The 22,100-nt window shown below is 31.9% G+C and overlaps 2 protein-coding genes across 3 annotated transcripts; one reads left to right on the top strand and one right to left on the bottom strand.

The window, feature by feature from the left end:
* Nucleotides 1–2,245: 2,245 nt before the first annotated feature.
* LOC106762115 (endoglucanase 2) lies at nucleotides 2,246–10,178 on the top strand. 2 transcript variants are annotated; one of them, XM_014645831.2, is made up of 7 exons: nucleotides 2,246–2,845; nucleotides 3,052–3,335; nucleotides 4,021–4,458; nucleotides 4,930–5,077; nucleotides 8,898–9,064; nucleotides 9,139–9,498; nucleotides 9,845–10,178. In XM_014645831.2, exons 1-6 carry the CDS (start codon nucleotides 2,626–2,628, stop codon nucleotides 9,469–9,471), a joined length of 1,590 nt encoding a protein of 529 aa, XP_014501317.1. In that variant the 5' UTR covers nucleotides 2,246–2,625; the 3' UTR covers nucleotides 9,472–9,498; nucleotides 9,845–10,178. The 2 variants fall into 2 exon arrangements, with proteins under 2 accessions (XP_014501317.1, XP_014501316.1); XM_014645830.2 differs by lacking the exon at nucleotides 9,845–10,178 and having other exon boundaries at nucleotides 2,247–2,845; nucleotides 9,139–9,804.
* A 3,353-nt stretch (nucleotides 10,179–13,531) lies between these two features.
* Nucleotides 13,532–15,882, bottom strand: LOC106761000 (probable cytokinin riboside 5'-monophosphate phosphoribohydrolase LOGL10). Its single transcript, XM_014644464.2, has 6 exons — nucleotides 15,488–15,882; nucleotides 15,380–15,410; nucleotides 15,200–15,299; nucleotides 14,601–14,671; nucleotides 14,040–14,183; nucleotides 13,532–13,911 (listed from the first exon to the last, which is right to left on the bottom strand). The coding sequence occupies exons 1-6, from the start codon at nucleotides 15,709–15,711 to the stop codon at nucleotides 13,816–13,818; spliced, it is 666 nt and encodes a 221-aa protein (XP_014499950.1). The 5' UTR covers nucleotides 15,712–15,882; the 3' UTR covers nucleotides 13,532–13,815.
* Nucleotides 15,883–22,100: the final 6,218 nt, after the last annotated feature.

The raw sequence follows: 22,100 nt of genomic DNA, 5'->3' as shown, positions 1-22,100 counted from the left end.
AGCTAAAGTATTTCATTTAATATAATATTTAATTAAACAATCCAATTCTAAATTTTTATCATTTAACAATTATTTTATAATTTAACACAAACAAATTCATAAATTAATATTATTCTTTATCTTAATATTTATCATTCTAAAAAATAATAGTAATACGTCTAATTCTATATACCAATATCTTGTAATATATTTTTTCTGTCAATATCTACATGTAGTGGTATTATTATCATTAATAGGATTATCATTAGTAACATTATTATTACTATTATTATAATTCATTTCTATTATCAATATTGATGTTATTAAAATATTTTCTACACTCCATTATTTTAGCATAAACAATCAATATCAAAATAATATTGTTTATTTTTATTATTATTATTATTATTATTATTATTATTAAATATATATGATTAAATAATTAATTATTTTCATACCATAGAACTCCTTATTAATATTATATTTATAGCTATAATAATTATAACACTTAAATATAGTTATGTAAAAAAATTATTTATTTAAATATAATGATAATATGAATTTTCTTAACACAAATTTTACAAAACCAAAACAAAAAACACGCAAGAGTATAAAACTAGTTTAATAATTAAAATTTCCAACAAAAAACAGTTTGGAATTAAAATAAAGAATGCTACTGGAGGGAAACTTGTTTTTAATTATTTACTCAAATTAAAAGTAAATTTATGTATGTGAAATTTGTTTGGAATTTTTTTGTTAATGTGCTGTTGATTGGTACTTTGTTTAGTAACATTGTAATCAAATTGTATATCAGAGATAACATTTCAATGGTTAGTTTGGGAGTTTTATTTTGGTTTTTGTTAATGTAGAATTGTGTCACTCAGTGGGTGGTTTCCTTGATATCGATTGATCAAATATTTATTTATTTATTTATTCGTTAATCTTATAATTAATTAGACTTGTCAATTTGTTCTTCTTGACTTTGATACACATGAGTTAAAATTAGAAAAATTCACAAGAGAAAGTTTGACAGATTTTAAAAAGAATATTTATTTAAATACAAAAAATAGTACAGATTTAAATATTTTTAATTTGTCAAAGAATTATTTTAATTATATTAATATAGACTTTATAAAAAGTTTTAATAAACTTATTACTTGTTTATATAAAAAAATTATACAACAATACATAATGTTAAATTTTTTTATTAACTAAACATATTTAATTTTTTTGACTTATTAAACATATTTTAAAACTATATAAAATAATCATTTAATTTTATTATATAAAAAATTAATCTAAATCTACATCAAATCTAAATAGAATATATCAATTTAAAAAGTCAAAATAATAATTTATGAATAATAAATTTATAGATTTTTTATTATATGTTTTTATTTTGTTTTCAAGTAATAGTTTATGAATAAAGTTATAATTTTTTTTATTAGATGTTATTTATTTATTTTTTTCTCTAATTTAAATTTATACTTAAATTCTATTAATTATTTGTTTCTTATATATATATATATATATATATATATATATATATTTAATTGGAAAGCCTCAAATTATCTTTTTATTGTTTTGTAACTAAGTTGAATTTAAATTAAACTATTTTTTCAATTTAAAATGATTTTGACAGTTAAGTTGAAACCGAATGATCTGGCCCACACTATAGTATTCAAACATCCATACTTTATCACATAAAATTTTACTTAAAATGTCTTATTATAAGACAAGTGAACCAACATTTTCTTTTGACAAACAACTTAGTCATATCATCCCCATCTTAATTAAAAAATCCTTCTAGACTTAACAACTTTATTTAATTTCGTATGTACATGACATCATAAATGAATGATTGCTTACCATCCTCCCTTTTCATTACGACTTTATATCCAGCAAATATGTTCCTTCAAATATTAACTAGAAAATAATTTACAAAATAATATCATGTTATATTTTTTATTGCAAAAATATGGTGAAATCCTGGCCGTTGCTTAGCAACGCATTCATGATTGATTAAAGTTGAAGCAAAACGAATGGTTGAGGGTGGTTGCATCAGATGGAGGGTCCCTCTCACTCCACATCAAACTACGTCCCTCCCTTCAATTCAATAACTAACAACAAAAGCCCACCGACGCAGCCGGCATCACATCACTCACATGCTGACTCTCTTTTTACCTTTATACCCTCAATCCCACCGACACGATCCTCTTTTCACATAGGCATTCTCGTCATTTACCAAACAAAAAAAAGACAAAAGTCACACCGCCAACGGTACCTAACCTACCACTCAATCTACTGCCAAATGCTTCCTCCCGCGAGAACAACACTCTTCGCCGTTGCTTTTTCCGCTCCATTTTCTTAACCCTCACCGTATCGGGTCGGGTCAACAGATTTGTTGATACAGCTCCACAAACGGAAACAGTAAACCAGGTTGTTGGTGTTGTTCTGTCCGAAACCGAACCTCATTCCAAAGACAGCGATTGTCATTGCCAGAAGGAGAAGGCATCGCGTTTTGGAAACTGATACCGTGAGAGACAACAATGCTTCGCGTTAGGGTTTAATTATATAACGCAGATCGAGGCCCTGAACTGTGTGGTGAAGCGCATTTTGCAATTTCAATAATATTAATGATATAAAATGGGAGAAAAATCGAAGTCCAAAGGAGGGTGTTGCGGTTGGTTCATCGCATTTGTCGTTCTGGCCGTCGTCGTCGGTGCTATTGTTTTTACTGTCAAGAAGAAATTCGGTCATTCCGGTTCTGATAAAGCTGCTCCAGTTCCCGGTCCCCCTGGCGCCGTTGATCAAAAATACGCCACTGCACTAAAAACCTCACTGCAATTCTTCGATGTTCAAAAATGTATTTCATTCTATTACCTCTTTTGCGTCTTTCTCTGTTTTTTATTTCAATATTTCACAATGTGCTTCTTAATGTATATTAATGAAGGCATCAGTGGTATGCTAATGCCAGATTATTAATTTATTTGACTCTTTAGTTTCTATTAGCGATTATTCTATAGGTGTTGTTGGTGTCGGTTAACAGTGGTGTTTCCTCGTGTCATGCAGCTGGGAAGTTAGTCAACAACAAAATACCTTGGAGAGGGGATTCGGGTCTTAAGGATGGGAGCCAAGCGAATCTGGATCTCACAAAAGGACTGTATGATGCTGGGGATCACATGAAATTTGGTTTGCCGTTGGCTTATACGGCGACGGTGTTGTCGTGGGCCATTCTGGAATATGGAGATCAAATGGATCACGTTGGCCAGTTAGACTCGGCTCAAGATTCGCTCAAGTGGATCACTGATTATCTCATCAATGCTCACCCTTCTGCTGATGTTCTTTACATTCAGGTTTATGTGTTTTACAACTTCGGTTTTATGGCACCTATCTGTGCACGTTAGTTAGTCTGCATATGGGAATGCATAAATTTATTGTCTTTTCTGTGTGGGTACTCTCCATTATTCTTGGAGTGTTTTGTGTGGTAAAACTATAGGACTTTTTCTTTTTTAATCCTCACCTGACTAAAAGATTTGACTTTGATCTATTCAGTGCTAGCGATTTACACAGTAAGTTAGCTATGTTTTGCCATCTATTTGAGAATTGATTTAAAGTTGTAACTAGAAGTGTCAAATATTTATTAGTTCTGATGGTGGTGTAACATGTTGTTTCCTTACAGAGAAAAACTGCTACATTCACAGTTATTGAATTTAAAAAATCTATATTGTTGTTCTTCAAGAGTCGCCTTTCTATTGGTAAGGTTATTGGTAAGCTTGTGGTATTAATCCCATGACATGACAGGCCATGTAATTAGATAAGGGATTTTGTACAGGGCAGGCTATCAATTTTAGATTTTGGGACTCCCTTTCTTTGTTGTATGTGCGTATGACGATTGAATAACTCTCATTACTCCTTTTACTTTTCATGTTCAGCCACTTCATTTTTTTTTTTTGTGCATTAGGACTATCAAGCCTTTAACAACCTATTTTTAGGTTAACCTTTTCTAACTTGTTTGACGTATTAAAACCACCACGGCAGGTGGGTGATCCTGTTGCAGATCACAAGTGTTGGGAAAGACCAGAAGAAATGACTGAAGCTCGACCACTCACACAAGTGAATGCATCTCATCCTGGATCAGACGTTGCAGCAGAAACTGCAGCTGCCATGGCCTCAGCATCTTTGGTCTTTAAAAAGTCTGATTCTTCGTATTCAAGCACACTCCTCAAGCATGCAAAACAGTTGTTCACTTTTGCTGACAAAAATAGGGGATATTATAGTGAGAGTATACCTGACGTTCAGACATATTATAACTCAAGTGGATATGGTGATGAGCTTTTATGGGCTGCTAGCTGGCTCTATCATGCTACGGGTGATGATTCTTACCTTGAGTTTGTGACTGGCCAAGATGGAGAAGACTATGCTGAATGGGGAAGCCCAACCTGGTTCAGTTGGGATAACAAGCATGCTGGAACTCAGGTATAAATAAAAGATAATGATAGATAGTAAAAATTTGTGTTTGCCATAAAACTGAATAACACACTCCTCGAGTGATTTCTATGAAGCTCCCTCTGTTGGAACATATCAATTTTCACACGAACAATCTTCATACAGATCAATAGAAAACTAGAAAAAGCTCAATCTTTTTCTCCAGTTTCCAATTTGTGAGTTGATTAACTGGGAAGGACAATCATTAGCGTTACGAGTGTTGCTATAGAGAATGGCTTTTCTGATTTTATTGCAAGCTACGTACCTAGACATCATGCAGAAAAGACCCAATGACCGGCTTAAATTTCTGTCTTATGAACAGAATTGAGCTAAATCAAGAGTCTTGTGCCATTCACGTGTTCAGGATCAAGATTCTAGCTAGATAATTATAATTATAACTGTACAAAGCTGGCTTTTGCTATTCGCGTATATTTCCTTAATAATTCAACATTGTTTGTGCAGGTTTTGTTAGCTAGATTAAGCTTTTTTAAGGCAAAGGGCATTTCAGATTCGTATGGCTCTGGGCTCCAAAGTTACAAGGAAACAGCCGAGGTTGTAATGTGCAGCCTTCTTCCGGATTCACCATCAGCCACAAAAAGCAGAACAGAGAGTAATATTCTCCTTGAATGCTATATGATTGGATGCGTATGGCTATAATCATACGTTTTTTCTCTCCCAGCTACGTATCATTTTTCACACCTTGACAGCTTTGTTGGTTAAATGCCCGATTTCCCAATGCTCAAGCCTTCTATTTGAGGGATCTAGAAAGGGTCAAATGTTTCCAATCTTACACCATCGGCACCAGTCTGTTTGCAAAATTAGAACTTAGATTAGAATGCATCCTGGTTATTAAGATGCAACAGTAACGCTTCCCCCAAGGTTCACTGTTAGCAAAATTGAGAGTTTCTGATTGACTAACTAAATTGAATTATAGGCAGATTCCTAATAATGGACATGTAGGCTATATTTTGTTGCTTGTGGTGTTGGAGTCAAGACATAAACAGACTGAATTCTGAATATAGATAGAAATAATTTGTTTTTTAGGCCTGATTTGAGTACAGACATAGGCTTTCCCTAACACATCTAGGGTTTTCCCCTTAACCAACCGTTTCCTCCTTACATGAGGTTTCCTAGAAACACATGAAATAATAATTTTACGCCTTAGTTCCCTTTTACCAGTCTACAAACCAACTTTATTTCACATTAACAGTTGCATCATAATCTGTAATTACCTAATCCAAAATTATCATAAAAATGACTTCCCAATATTAAACTACGTTAAATCTTAACCTATGAATGCCTCCCAGTACACTATCAGTCCTGTCCTCGGGACTGAGATAGAGAAACTGTTTGTTGCTTATCAACATTTCAATTTGGTTTCATCAATGCAACCCTTTTGGATTCTTCTTGTTCTTCCACATCATCTTCCCCTAGGTTATCACATATAACTTCCTTTCAAGACATCAATGAAGTGGCCCAAATAGTTGGCTACATGGAAAATGACCCTTTCTCCTCCTTTTAACCTTCTTTTGATAAGGTAAAAGCTATGCCACAATTTTCAAACAATTTACTGCAATCAAACACACTTGAGTCATGTAAGGAAATTATAAATTATTTTATTGATAACAATATACCAATAACATTCTCATCTCCTCTATTTGTTACAATCAATCTCTTTAAAATAAGAATATAAAAATATGTTGAAATGAACACGAAGATTCTAAAAATATTTTCTCCTAATCACCACTATGCATATATTTAGAATGTTTTAATCCTAATAATCCCTTATTTATAACAACCCCCTTCAAGTTGGTAAGTGAATATTGATTATTTCCAACTTGCCTACAAGATTCTAGAATCTGACCTAAGGAAAAACTAGTGGAAATGTCCATCATTTGAAGTTTTATTGGGGAAATAGGTCGTAACCAAGACCTTTGTCAAAATTATCCTTGATGAAGTATTTGTCAATTCTAATATATTTAGTTCTATTATGTTGTATTAGATTATGGACAATCTATATGGATGACTTGTCATCACAATACAATTGCATAAGGATGTCGTGCTTTGTTTTAGGGTTATTTGCTATGATTTTCATCTAGAGTCTTTCACACATCTTGAACAATGGCTCAAAATTCAGTTTTTGTACTAGAACGAAATACTTTATCCTGTATTTTGCTTTTTTGAATCACTGGACTTCCTCCAAGAAACATGCAACTCAAAGATGGATTTCCTGTTGCTAATAAAATCTGCATTAGTATATCTATCTTTAGGGTCAGTGTCGTTTTTCCTTAACGGTGATCCGTCTTGACTATAAGTATTGAAGAATTTTGTGAATTACTTGCATGTGTCTTTCCTTGGATCATGCATAAACTAACATACCGCATTCTACATAAACAATGTTTGGTCTTGTGTGTGATAAATAAATAAGTTTTTCTACCAATCTCTAATAGTGGGTCTTTCCTACAAGAGAACTCTCTTCAGTTCCAATTTTATGATTTCATTTAATTAGAACATATGAGGTTCTACATAAAAAACTTGTTTTTTTGAGGATATTAAGTACATATTTTCTTTGAGAGATGAAGCTCAAAATTTTGGAATAAGGAATCTCTTTTCCAAGAAATTCTTTGAGTTTTTCTAGGTCCTTTATTTCAAATTGGACCACCAAATTTTCCTTTAAAACTGATTTTTCTATTTCATCATCTCCTATCACAATCTTATCATCCACACTTATGAATAAGGTATGATTTATGAATAAAGTAGGATTTCCTTATCTGTGATTGTCTCCTAAGAAAACTATTGCTTTCGTAAATCACCCATGCTTTTGAAAATCACTTAACACCATATAACGCCTTTCTTAGGAGACATACCTTGTTTCTTTTACCGAGTTTCAAATTCTAGCAGAATTTCCATGTAAAATTTTTCTAAAATTCCTTGAAGAAAGACATTCTTAAGATCCAACTGATGTTAGTCCCAATCAAAATGAGCTGCCAAAACAAGAAGAATTTGAAAAGCATTCATGTTTGCTACCAAAGCAAGTTCTTGTAATCAATTCCATAAGTTTGTGCATATCCCTGTGTAACCAGTTTAGTAATTCCATAAGTTTGTGCATATCCCTGTGTAACCAGTTTAGTNAATTCCATAAGTTTGTGCATATCCCTGTGTAACCAGTTTAGTAATTCCATAAGTTTGTGCATATCCCTGTGTAACCAGTTTAGTTTTATGTCTGTATATTGTTCCATTTGCATTATATTTCACAATAAATACTTCCCATGTTAAGTTTTTTTTTTTTTGTAATGCATTCATCTTTTCTCCCGTGGCTGGAGTCCAATGTTTAGTTTTCATGGCTTCTTGAACTGAGGTGGGAATTTATGTGGCATAACAATACAACTTCGATGTTTATTAAAGAGATTGTCAGTGCAAGCATGCATATTGTGAAATATGATGTTTACCACATTATCTTTTTCCCTTTCTTAATGCAATGGGTAAATTCTGAACAACATTTACCACCCCATTATCATCTTCAAGGATTCTTGCCTCTAAATCAAACAACTCTTCTTGCTCCGTAATCAAAGTGGGTGGTTTCCTTCTTTGATGTTTTTTTGCCAAAGAATTTGTCTTCTTCCTTAATGTGGATTGTTCGATCCTATTTATGGTGACTTAACCAGTGTGTAGTTGCCCTTTCTGTGCAAATGAAGGCCGTGGACACCCTGACCTATGGTTTAGTCTTTTGAATTTCAAAACACTTTTACATACTGACCAGCCATCCAGACCAGCCATCCAGTTGAATCTCGCCCTTCGAAAGTGGGTACTTGTACTGCATTTTTAATTAAAAGATCTTGAATCCCCATCTAGCAAGCTCTATGAGGGAGTGTTGAAAAGCCCTTGATCATTGGTTCACTAGTTCTGACCAGGCTAGAACTTCCTTCACGCTATTCTCTATTATTTGACTCTTTATGCTAATCTAAATCCTTCTGCAATGGTGTAATGGTATCCAAACTGTCGAAGCCTTTCTCTCATTTCTATAAAATATATGAATGTCTTGAATTTCATCTGCCATTTTTTCTCATCATCATTGTGGTGAGAATTGGCTTTTAGCATCTCCTTGACACTCATTTCCTGTACATGCTTTTCCGATGCTTCTGCTCTAAAGTTATTGTTCTCAAGAAACAAATACACTGATTTCTGAATAAAGATAGAAACAATCAGTATTTTAGGCCAAATTTCTGTAATAAGGAGTTTCCTCTTTCAAAACAGAAAATAACAACCAATTAGTACAGAATTATAACTGCTTGAATAGACTTGGCCTATCATACGATAGTCATTGCTCCTGGATAAAAGTATTTTTGATATGTAAACGTTTGAAATTCATTTTTAGATTAATATTTCTATGACATATGTTCTGCAAATAAATTGTTACTTCTATATTACAGATGGTCTTATATGGGTGACCGAATGGAACGCTTTGCAACATGCTGTTGCATCTGCGTTCTTAGCTGTTATTTACAGCGACTATATGCTAACATCGCGGACACCAAATCTAAAATGCGATTCAGATTCCTTTACCCCATCAGATCTTCGAGACTTTGCCAAATCTCAGGTATGCATTTATTATTATTTGCACATCTGTTTGGTGTGATCCATGCTCAAATATAATTTATGTAATACTTTTAGGCTGATTACGTGTTGGGCAAGAATCCTATGGATATGAGTTTTCTGGTGGGTTATGGCGATAAATTCCCGCAATTCGTGCATCATAGGGGTGCTTCAATTCCTGCCGATGCAAAAACTGGGTGCAGTGATGGTTTCAAGTGGCTTGAATCATCTGATCCAAATCCCAATGTAGCTACTGGAGCACTTGTTGGTGGACCCTTCAAGAATGACACTTTCATTGATTCCAGGAACAATACAATGCAAACAGAACCAAGCACGTACAATAGTGCTGTCATAGTCGGTCTCCTATCAAGTTTAGTCACCACGTCTTCTGTTGTTCAATCCTTCACCTAAGCTCCTCGATTGCACTTGTTGACATAGGTTTGTGTTTTTTGTAGCTTTATTCATTTCCCTATCCTGACAAATGGAAAGTGTTGTTAAAAGCATGATACATAATATTGTAATGTAATGATGTGCTTGATTGTATGAGTGTAAATCATTGTATGAGTGTAAATCATGAGGTTTGGATAGGTTTATCGTGTGTATGTACTGGTGTAGTTTGCTTTGGCATTATTAGCTCAGCAGGTGTGGAGCTATTTAGTTGTAGTTGTTCGTGGAACACATTTTCAAAATGTATTATTAATATCATTATTATTAGTATTACTTCTGCCATTATTCATATCATTAGACTCTGATCATATTATTGATCTTTTGTTTCATTCTGTAGTACGAGCACTTTGTTTGACACAACCAACTCCCGACATGGTACATTTTGTTGGCATCTACGACTACCTAGTCCTAACGTTGTACATTATCACTTGCCTACATGCAGTGATCCCTTGTTGTTCAAAGAAGATTTGGGAGGAGAGGATATGATTGTACCTTTTTCATTCATTAACAGAAGAGTAACAACCTAATACGAAGAAAATAATACTACTAGCTTACTTTACAGTACCATGGTACACATCAGCTCATGTTAAAATTGAAATTGTATCAACTGTAACTAGTGATGAAATCTGTACAATTATATGGGGAGTGGTTTGTACAAGGATTGCGGATTATATGACTGGAATGTCCCATGTATTGGAACACAAGAAAAATAAATACTTGATAATTCACTCTAATAACAGAATAAAAATATATTAGTATATTAAGTTTAAAAAAAAAAATACTAACATTTTGAGTTATCTATGTAGAAGAGACTCAAGTATCCTTAAGTTTTTCAACTGGGTGTCATAATAATACGTTCATCAGTATTTGAATTTTTCCGTTGAATTCTCCTCCAAAGATCTAACATTTATACAGCCAAAAGAATCAATGAAAATCAAGCTACTAAAATGGAATTAGATCCTATAACGTTAGCATTTTAATTAACAAAAATCAGAATCCTAACTAAAATAAGTGAGAATATTTTAAAATTAAATAAATTATATGAACTTTTTATTGTAGATTGTAGAGTTTTTCATTTTAGAGAATTTTGACGAAAGCTCCATTCGTCTCTACCAGGACACAACTTGATCATTTTGAAATAAACAGTAATACACACCTCAAATAAGAAAATATGTTAAATAAAGATATATATATAACGCCGTAGCTAAATGAAAAAAAAAATATAAATATTGATGAAAGCATGAAAAGAATTTGAGATTCAATAATTCATATACACAAACATATGAATGTTATGACCTTATATTCAAGTGAAGTAAAAAATAGTACACTCTTTAATATACTATCCCAAACAAACTATTTATTATTAAAATGACAAGTATGAATCATGTCATTTTAACAAGTCAGTCGTAATTTTAAAATTTTGAATAACTTCAATTAGTATTCCAACGCTGCTTACATAGTCAACAGTCAATCTAAAAGAATGGAAAAAAAGGTGGATTGATGTGGTTTTTCAAAGTAAAGAAATGATGAAGAAGACGATGGCGGAGGTTTTAAAATCATAGATGGCGTAAGATGAAGTGGAAGAGGAAGTTAAAACGGTGAAGAAAAAGTCAGAAGGAAACAAAAAACTAAGCTAGTAGCTTCTGATTTGAATGAATAAAGGGAGAAGCAGACGATAATGTTTACTTTTAGGTTCAACAGGAATTGCTGTGGCAGAAAGTTTATTGTTTTAGCCAACAAGTCCAAGCTTAAGTTCGTGATGGTCGCCAAACATTCAAAACACTAATGATTTTGTTGTTTCTTTTCACAGAATTCGGAGGCTACGTACATTCAAACATGCTTTCCTGTATACCCACTGCATTAATATTCCGAATGTCGACTCTGTTTGACGGTAAAACTTGTGTGAAAATAGAAAAGGAACACCAAAACGGAAGCAAAGTTTGAAGTCCGTATACACATTAATTAGTGAAAAGTAAGGAAAAGCTAAACCCTGATTCTTTTGGTGGGGGCATCCATTAAATTCATTACGTCACCATAACCAAGCTTAAACAAGACTTTATTATGAACGTTATAATCACTTTCTTTTGGTTTGCTCTTTAATCTTTTTGACCACCATAAAATAAAAAGGGAAAGAGGAAAGACGAATGCACGCAAATAAAGACTAGGAAGACGTGATTCGCACCGTCACTGTAAATTTTATGAAGGAGGATGATGCTTATCCAATGCTGAAAAAAGAGAAAAAAGAAAAAGTAATGGAAAGGTAGGCCAAAAGGGTTTTTTTATTTCCTTTCCATACTCATCCCCTTCCTTTTCTTCAATAATGAAAGAAATCTCAACGTGAGGAGTTCCCATTCATTCTAGTACAGTACCTAAATGCCACCTTCACGTGCTCATGCATTCCTTCTGGTTCCTTGCCCCTCATTAATTATTGCATACTCTCTTATCATTTTTAGTGTTTCAAAAATGGTGGATTTTTTCAGTAAGCAATTTAATATTAATGGTTCATCCCACCTTACAACACCTGTGAACACAACAACAGAGACACATAGGTTCGGAGATATCACATTATGCCACCGACAACATCATCCAATCAGTAAACACCAACTGCTTCTTCATCACCAAAAACTTACGTAAATCTTTCATGTAAACACGTAATAATTTCAAGACATCTTTCTTTTTTTTTTAAAAAAAAAAAAAAAAGATTTTATCCTTTCCTTCTGTTTTGTACACGGGGCACGTCGTAAGTTGTCGATTGAGTACGGCCAAGAATAGGTTTCCTTTCACTCCTTCAATTATTCAAGATTACAATAACTTCGTCTATGCTCCAAAATGGCTGCTTCAATTATGAAGCTAAAGTCTCCAAAATGTTCCAGATACTATGTTGACAAAAATAATGATGTAAGCCAGCATCATGAATTAACCATCGTTTATAGTTATTTCTTTCACTACAGTGATCTCGATAGGACTGCCTTTTGTCCCAAACATTCGAAATTCGTAATATGAAAAAAGAAAAAATACAAACTAATTTTTCACGCACTTCAGTGGTTAGCATGATTTTTAAAACAATAAACTTATTAAAAAAGAGAATATATAATAAATATGTTATAGGGTTCCGTGTTTACATATAAATATTTAAAAAGAAAATGAATGAAGAGAGTATATAAAGATATTTAGGGTAGGAGGAAGGACCCACCGTTGTTCCCCCTTGAATATACTGCTGCCTATTTGCCATTCCCCTTATAGCTAATAATAGGATCTTCCTTTTGAGAAGGTAGCAAGTTATATAACTTTTTAGTAATAGAAAAAAGTCTCTTTAACAATTTTTTTTGACAATTTTTTGACAATGTATACGTGACAGTTTGTGATTGGTTTGTTTCAAATACTTTTTTAGAATAAGTTCAAATAGACCAATAAAATAGTGACACGTGTCCTGTTGTCAAAAAATTATTAAAAAAGGATTGTTAAAATATCATTGTCCTTAGTAATATAAATTTAATTGGACAATGATATTTTGATAACACTTTTTTATCATGTTTTTACAACAGAATACGTGTCATTATTTTATTGATTTATTTGAATTTAGGTTTAAAAAATATTTAACGTAAAAAAATTGTTAAAAATAAATTTGTTAAAAGAAGTTTTTCCAATTTCAATTTTCATTATTATTTCTCTTCATTCATTCATCAAATGGGTGGGTCCATCCTAGAGGGTTGGTTAGAATAAGACTCAGAAAGTGTGTCTTTTTTTTTTTTTCTCAAAAACGAGAAAAAAAAAAGAATAGGGTCCCGTACCCGAACCCACACATCAAAAATAACCTAATCACATCATGGAATGGAACCTCATCATGTGATTCACGTCAACATTCCAACCATTTTTTTTATTTTATTTTTTTTAATTTTTCTCAGTTCTTCTTCCCTCTAATTTCAACGTGTCATCATTGTTCTCCATCCACGACAATCTTTCTCTTAAGACTGTATTAAAAAAACTGCTTAATTATATATTTATATATATGAAACTCAGAGCATTACAAATCAATCACCGACACGATATGTATTTATATATGTTGTTGGAGCATCGAAGTCAAATTCTAATGCACAATTAGTTGGTAGCTAAGAAATAAAAATACATAGTGGTCTGAGGCGTTAAAGCCAAACAATCAACAGAGTGAAAATCTGGAATTACAAATCCACAGCTGAACTAAAAACCTATTTTGTGGAACATTTTAGCTGAGGTTATACTTATACACTAAATTTAATTAACATCAACCTTCGTGCTGCATTAGTGTGTTGTCGTTGTTCTATTTTTCAGTCAACGGGAAATATCTGACTTTGCAGTGTTAACTAACTGTTGCTCCATCTCCCAACTTAGCTTGGGGGCCACGCCACAGTGCTCGGGGACATATTCCTGTTCAAAGTGGAAAATCAACGGTTCAGATAAATCCGATTCAACCCACCACGTTCTCCCACGTGTGCATATATAATACTCTCTACATAACATCAAAATTATTAAATATTATTGTTATTATCATGTACCTCAAGTTTGCACATGAGGTCTTGGGCAGTTTGGGCAGAAACAATAATGTGACGGGCAGCAGGTGTTACGAAACCTTCGTCCACAGCTTTGTCCATGAATGCCAGCAGCGAGTTGTAGTACCCATCCACGTTCAACAACCCCACCTATAACCAATTCACTCCCATCACTTTTCTTCCCTTTTCATTATTAAATTAAACTATTAATTATCAAATCTTTATTTTTATTTATTTTTTTCTCTTTTAACATTCGCCTTCCAAAAATAATCATCAATTAACTACTTCTCCTGTTTGAACCGTAAACACCATCATTCTGTCTTTTTCTTTGACTTCCCCAAATAATGCCGATTTATTACTAATTAATATGCGCTTCATTTCACTAAAATAAATTTCCTGATGTATTAAGTGACGTCAGCAGCCAAAAAAAAAAATTCTCCACTCTATCACGAGAAGAAAAAAAAGCTTTTTGTGTACAAACTAAAAAAAAAAACGTTTTAATTCTGTTATCTTAGATAAAAGACTTAAAAAGAACTTTTTTTTTTTGGTTAATTTCGAAAATCTTACCGGTTTATCATGGATACCTAACTGAGCCCAGGTGATAATTTCCAGTAGTTCTTCAAGGGTGCCATATCCACCTGTCGGAATATAAATTCGCAAGGAATTATTGTTACTGCCAATACCAGGAATTTCATAGGAATCACCGCCACAACCATTGAGATTATACAACCCATACGGTTGACAGTTACAGAAACAGTTATCTCGGAAACCGATTTCGATTTCGCAAAGAATGTCAGCGGAGAAGGATGAGAAATTAAGATGGGCGTATTTATTATTTATACATACAAACCCTTTTATTTCTACAAACAAACATTAAAAAAATTGCTTGTAGAAATTTTTGACTAATATAAAATAAAATTTAGATGGGAATAAAAATCATTGAAAGGGGTGAAATAATTTGAGGGTGACAGTACGTTAGTTAAGAATGTTACTGTTTGAAAAGCAATAATAATAATAATAATAATAATAATAATAATAATAATAATAATAATAATAATAATATAGGTATTATGGAGAGAAGTGGAAGAGAATTTTGAAAAAGAAAAAAAGAGAGAAATAGGAGAATATGAATATGATGGAGAAAGAAGAAGAAGAAGAAGAGAAACCTGGCAGTGCAATGAATGCATCGGCCTGTCGGGCCATCTCTGCTTTGCGTTGGTGCATGCCGGATACAGCTCTGACTTCTCCTACACTCTCGCCGGTGATCTGAAGAGATTATTATTAGTTTTTGAAGGAATTGTGAAAAGAGAAAAAATATGCAAGTTTGATTAGATAGTATAGTGTACCTCTCTTGCATTAAGCGTGTTTGGAATGACCCTGTAGCAGCGAGAAGATTGATGAGCATATTAAAAAAATAGAGGAAGAAGAAGAAGAAAAAGGGAGCGGTGAGTTACCCTAACACGTGGCGTCCACCATCGTATACAACTTGTGAGATTAGACCCATCAAGCCTATGCTTCCTCCTCCATACACCAAGTCAATCTTCCTCTCCACCAATTGTTTTCCGAGTTGAACAGCAGCGAGCTGGTAGCTGGGGCTTTTGCCAGGGCTGCTACCGCAGTAAACACAGATGCGTCTGAACCTAGACTTGCTGCCTGATTGTTGCTGTTGCCCTTCCATGAATACAGCAACTCAAAAATGAACAAGAACACAGAATAATAATATTAGGCAGACAAAGGAAAGTAAAGAAAAATAAGGAGTCAGCAATCACTGAGAACCCAAAAGTGAGGGGGAATTAGAATTGGTGTCATTGCTTCTCTTTATAGTCACTCACTCTGTCTCTTAAATATAATATGAGAATGAGACTGCCATGCTACCCACACATGACATGATAATATTACCATATCATATCAATTTCCCATCACATCTCATTTCTCATCTCTCATCTCGTCTTGAGACATATTCTTCCTTGAATCTGATTGACACTTACTCTTCTATCCTTTTTCCTTTTCTAGTTCTCCGTATATTCCTTTTCCAAATTCCATCCATTATACATTTCTTCTACAGTTATCAAATTTCATAATTCCTATGTAATTTCCTAAAACATTTTAACACCCTTCAAAAAATACAATTCCACGCCCTCATCGAATAAACAAATGTACAATTACGTCACACGTACGACACTTTACTCATATTAATTAAAAACCTATATATCATGTTATAATATCTTTCATGCAAACAAAAAGAAATCCCAGTTAGCAGTTGGTTTATTAACAGAAATCCTTTTAAGGCTGTAATGTTTTTTTTTGGTTATGATGGTTTGAAACTTTAGAAGATGATAGATACGATGCACGGAGGCACACTGTACATAGAAAAAACCTCATGATATCAAGCTATTGCAGTTTCTTTGCGGTTCTCATATATTCGTACTATATGAAACCGCTGTGCAGTTCAGTGGCCCAAAATAATTGTCCTTCACCATTTTCCTAAAAAAGTAAACGGTCACAACCATTTCAAATATAAAATATAATTAACATCACCGATGATATTGAAACAAAACCTTAACTCTTCCAATCATTTTTCTAAAGGACACATTATTTCTTACTCTCAATCAAAAACATATTTCTTTGCTAACCGAATAAATCATTAATATTTATGTAAAAAAAAAATAGTTCTATATATTTGTAAGGTATCCTCTTTTCATAAAGCATGCACACATTAACAAAACATTTAACGTCACTCTTACGTTGTTATAACTATAGTGTTGTCTTGAATTGTTTGTGGAGGATGGAAGTTTTTTTTATGGACCTACTGAAAACATATCCGATAATCATAAGTTTTATTTTTATTTTTTATTTTTGAAAGAATGATAATAACAGCTGTAGCGGTTGTTGCATGTAATAGAGGGCCTGCCCGATTGCCTATCAATCACCATTGTAATAATGCATAAAAGGGACATTTCCTAACAAAATTAAAAACAATAAATCAAATATCTACATAATTTAAATATTTTTAATGATAATTTTGCAATGTGGGTATCCAATATCATTAATGATGATGTTGTACTTAATTAAGTGGATGATGGAAAGAAAAGGTGGTAGTACTTTGAAGTTTTTGAAGGCATGTATCGTCTTTGTCAAGCACTCTCACTGCTCAAATTGGATAGGTTGCTAATTCAACCTATTTATGAACCTGTCATTTTCCAACTTAAGGAGCAAAGAATGTTTTACTAATATTCATTTTTTATTTCTTTTTCTATTTTTTTCCTTTTTGCTCACTTTACACATATCTATGTGGATAGAATGAGAATAAAGTTGATGATAGGAAAATGAGAACAAAACTTCAACTATTCTTGCGTTTCTAATTTCCCATTTCCACTTTCTTAAAACTCCTTTCATATTTAGAGTTGGATGACGGAATCTTCGTTTTTCAATTTACGTCAAAAATCTCACATTACTTTCTCAATTCTTTTTAACCCTTTTCAAAAGATTCTCCCTCGGAAATAAAATAAACCCGCCATTTTTCACATTCACATTAGACAAAACATTCGTTGAAATTTCTAAAGCCAAATATAAATAAAGAATAACTTACGTTTTTTCTTCTTCAAACTAAAGAATTTCCAATGCAACAAACCAAATATGACCTCACGAATATTCATGCCTTTTTTTTAATTCTTTTCTTTTAGGGCGGTGTGCAATGCTAAAGTATATTTATTGCAGGATCATAATTTGGTCATTAAATTAATATCTAGGTTTTGTAAGACTTTTCTATTAAATATTGTTAACATGGTATAAGAATAAGACCTTTATATGAATATATAATATTTTGGAAATGTATATTTCATCCAACAATTAAATAAAATAGTATTGAGAAATTAGTCATGTAAGACCTTTATTAGAATAATAATTATAAAAAAAAATAAACATAATGATGTGAAACAAGCAAATTCAGAAAAATAAATTAAATAAATACTAGTATTTGAAAATTTGCATTTAAGAGTTCCAAAAATTTGCCAAAAATAATAATTTGAAAGGACTTTTCCACAAGAGTCAATTTTCATACATGGTTCATGTAGATAGATATTTAGTTTTTTGGACCTATGATGTAGAATAAGAAAAGAGGTCGGTGGCCCCATATTAGTATTATTATCTAGGAGTTTTATTTTTTTGAGGTAATAATTTACATACATGGTTAATTTATACGAAAAGGCAAAACAGTTTCATATAAACTTGAAGAATAAAAAAGCAAAACTAAAATATTTAGTCTAATGCATTCCTGTTTCTCTCTCTATCCATACATAAAGACGAGGATCAGATTAACAATTAGTTTATATAATTAAATAAATGAGATTTTTTTTAAAAAAAAAAATTACACGTTGACAGTAAATACTCGTTTAATAAACTTACAATGATTTGACTTGACTCAAATATCATATAAGATAACCTCAAATGCATAAGTCGTGTTATTCAAAATGAGATATATTTCATCTCTACTTCTTTAACGTTTCTTTGTACCAATGGTAAAACACGTTTTTTTTTTATTTAAATATAAATATGGTTTAAAATGTTTTTAATTTATTTATTACTTTATTCTAAAATATTTTAACGTTATTTAATGTCTGTTTTTTTAGTTAAACCATTGTTTGTTCTTATTTTTTGCAATAATAAGATGATTTCCTTTTACTATATTAACTAGCAAAAACATTTTATGAAGAATGTTAAAGAATTAGTAAAGTATAATACAGTATCTTGTTTTTGTTTTATAAATAACAACTGTCTAATTAAATGTTTGTTAATTTGCATGAAGGATGGAGGGTAATTAATTAATAAGGTACGAATCAATAGATTGTTAGCGGTGGTTTATGCACTGTAACGACTAGGTTGTCTAAATACGCTATTCAATTTATTCAGTTTAATGTTATGGCTGGAAATTACCTATATTTTTAAAAAGAATTATTATTTTATTATCTGGTTTGATCTAATTTTAGACCTGCGAGTCAGCATATTTTTTTGTGTAACTAAAAATAAATAAAAAATGCCACTAGGCTATACAGACAAAATTATGGTATATAATTAAAGTTTAATATTTAAGAATAAGATACATTATACAATATCTACCTAAGTAGATATCATCAGTTGAAGTGTTTCTGCCGCTTCGTCAGTTGAAGTGTTTACTTTTTAATTATTTTTTTTACTTTAATACAATTAAATTGAAGATAGTGTTTAATTAATTTCAAAATATATTGATTTTGATATTTTAAAATATATTAATTTTCTTAACTTACTAAAATTAATAGTTTTTAAATTTAAATACTAAGAGAGTCTAAAAGAGAATCTGTATCACATGAAAGAAATTAGATAAAAAAATATTTTCATGTAATTGACTATTTTTAAAAGTTATTCGACCTCACAACTTTAACAGGAAGTTAATTAGAGTAAATCCTTGAAGTGATAATTAAAAATAGGCGGATAAAATGGAGATAAGATTTTAGTCCCCAAATTGCAAGGCATGAATTAAGTGGCGGCAGTTAAATGATGTGATGTGATGTGGGAAAGCATATAATTAAATTGATGTCATAATCCAATTTTATTTATGATAATTGTAGATTATGGTAATAAGTAGGTACCCCATAGGAGCTGGTTTGCAATCTGATAACGCCGCGTGGGACATATCTCGTGCCTTCCAAACCTTCTCCCTTTGGAATCCCAATGCCACGCTCTTCCTTTCTCTCTTTTCCTTTTCTAAAACAAGGAAAGGAATCAAAATAGGAATGAATCTTCTACACTTCAATTCAAACATCCTATCTCCTTGTCTTATGTCTTCCTGCAAAATGTAAACCATACTACCCTTTTCTTTATACATTTTTTTTCCATATAAATGAGCCCAAAATTAAAATTATTGTAAACGCAACTGTCCTTGAATATATAAAATGTGAGTATGAGGGTGTCTCTAAAAGGCACGAACATATCTGTGCTTGGCAGAATTCAACAGACCTTTTTACAACTCGTGGGTGTTAATTAATCCTACTTGAATGTGTGAACCTTAAATTGTTTAATGTTGTTCGTTCGCGATTTCTGTGCTCCTTATTTATATATTTACGTGGATTTCTTAAATACTATTATATATTGTCTTAGGAGGCATTTGCGTGTGCTAATTTGATCCTTCACAAAAGTCAAGTTCGTGTTATTTTCTTTACACATTAATAAAGATTATTCGTTCAAGACTTTAAGCTCTTACTGCCATGCTTGTCCAAGCTCACGAAACTTCTTTTTCTAAATAATTAAATAAATTAACATCTTTTACGACTTTTTCATGGCTTCTCGTTTCACGCTACGGATGGAAAAACAAATTCACTGATTGTTGAAAAACAAAGCACCAATGTGGGTCAGAAAAGAGACACTTGGCATGCTCAGCGTTCAGAAACTCTTTTTTCAAAACAACTCGTTAATTATCTCCGTCACACTTTTGTGTTGTTAATTATATAAAATACAGAACGTCTTTCTCTCTCCTTGTCTCGTTGTTATCTATGAAAACTAGCATAATCGCATTTACAGTATTACTTAATCCATTAATTCACTAACTTTAACCGATCCTTAAATTAACTGTTATAGTCACTTCAGGCACTTATTATCATGTAATGTGTTCTTGATTATACTCGTTAATATCATAAACAATAGTCGGAAACTGGTTAATAATGGATAATTTTTTCCAAATTAAATAAAGTGACCAAAATTTATAATGTTTGAAAATAATTTGACGCTTAATTATATAATATTGAATGAATTTAAATATGTGAATTATATAAGATTCCAAAGTCATTAATTGTACGATGACACATCATTGAATGAATGTATAACTCCTTTCTACCTTATCCATTAACATTAATTTGAGTTTTGTTTTTTCAAAAAAGTCCAAACAAACACAATGCTCTGAGCTTTAGACAGTGCTGAGAGGACTAGAAACAGTTACCAGGATTCTTCAGCAATCTTCACCATAACAGTAACGTATCATGCTGCTGCATGTAATGATAATAATACAAAAGATAGAGGAACTGCGTACGTATATGAACCGTATACGGCGTGGTCCGTTACCCGTACTACGTACGTGCAAAAGGTATCTGAGTTTGAAGACAAGGGGTCTCTCACTCTGGCAACGCCCGACACATACAACCTGTGACCTCTGACTGCGATGCATTCGTGTGTTTGATTGCTTTGCAATCATTTTATATAGATTTGTTGTTCAGTTTCACTTCCCAATCCCTGTCACCAACTGTTTAAAAACGCGTTCACTTGTCTCACTCACGTTTCAAACTTAATTGCAACTTGGAACCACACACACCTACTACTTCCATATCTTCACCTCATTGCATTTGGAACACAATATATGTGTCGGTGAAACTTAATCTTCTATAACCTTATCACTTCAGTACTATGTAATACATCAAACATATAAGTAAGCTTCGTGCCAATTCTTTTTAACTACCAACAGCTTATAATATCACATGAATGTAACTCTCAACAGTTAGCTTAGAACTGGTTGACCAATTACTCTAAATTTTCTCACATTAGATTCTACTATTATCTCTAATAAATAAAGGCAGGTAAACGAGCTGTGTTGGTTGGACAGATACGATGGACTAGCTCAAAGAAAGAAGATGCCTGTATTCAAAACAAATCTCCAACAATAAAATCAATTTGTAATATATAAGTTGATGTAAATTTTATTTTATAAGTTAATCAACTAAGTTAAATTTAAACTCTACTTAATTCATTATCAGAAGTATGAATTAGACTTTAGTTTGATTTGATTCTATTGTTTTACCCATTATCTATTCAATATTTTGATAATGACATTATTTAAAAGTTTAATCATGTAAAAAAAAACCCAAAATGAAAAACAAATTTTAGTAATTTGTATGATTAAATTATAAAATTTTGAAATTAATTTTTATCATCTACATTTCAAAATAATAATATCAGAGTAGATTTTTCATGAAAAATGTCAATTAATTAAAAATGTTATTTTCTATATGTGATTGTTTTAATATATATATATATATATATATATAT

The sequence above is a fragment of the Vigna radiata genome, chromosome 5 (assembly GCF_000741045.1).
Source record: "Vigna radiata var. radiata cultivar VC1973A chromosome 5, Vradiata_ver6, whole genome shotgun sequence".
NCBI classification, from domain to species: domain Eukaryota; kingdom Viridiplantae; phylum Streptophyta; class Magnoliopsida; order Fabales; family Fabaceae; genus Vigna; species Vigna radiata.
The sequence above is the reverse complement of the archived record's forward strand: the minus strand, read 5'-3'. Positions and strand labels throughout refer to the sequence as shown.

Bases quoted from the DNA above. Each gene is read 5' to 3' on its own strand.
- LOC106761000 (XM_014644464.2), bottom strand. From the start codon at position 15,711: ATGGAAGGGCAACAGCAACAATCAGGCAGCAAGTCTAGGTTCAGACGC. The intron at 15,411-15,487 runs GTAACTCACCGC...TCGCTGCTACAG, and splicing joins GGTGGACGCCACGTGTTAGG to GGTCATTCCAAACACGCTTA. The intron at 14,672-15,199 runs GTTTCTCTTCTT...ATATTCCGACAG, and splicing joins TGCATTCATTGCACTGCCAG to GTGGATATGGCACCCTTGAA.
- LOC106762115 (XM_014645831.2), top strand. From the start codon at position 2,626: ATGGGAGAAAAATCGAAGTCCAAAGGAGGGTGTTGCGGTTGGTTCATC. The intron at 3,336-4,020 runs GTTTATGTGTTT...CCACCACGGCAG, and splicing joins CTGATGTTCTTTACATTCAG to GTGGGTGATCCTGTTGCAGA. The intron at 4,459-4,929 runs GTATAAATAAAA...TTGTTTGTGCAG, and splicing joins ACAAGCATGCTGGAACTCAG to GTTTTGTTAGCTAGATTAAG.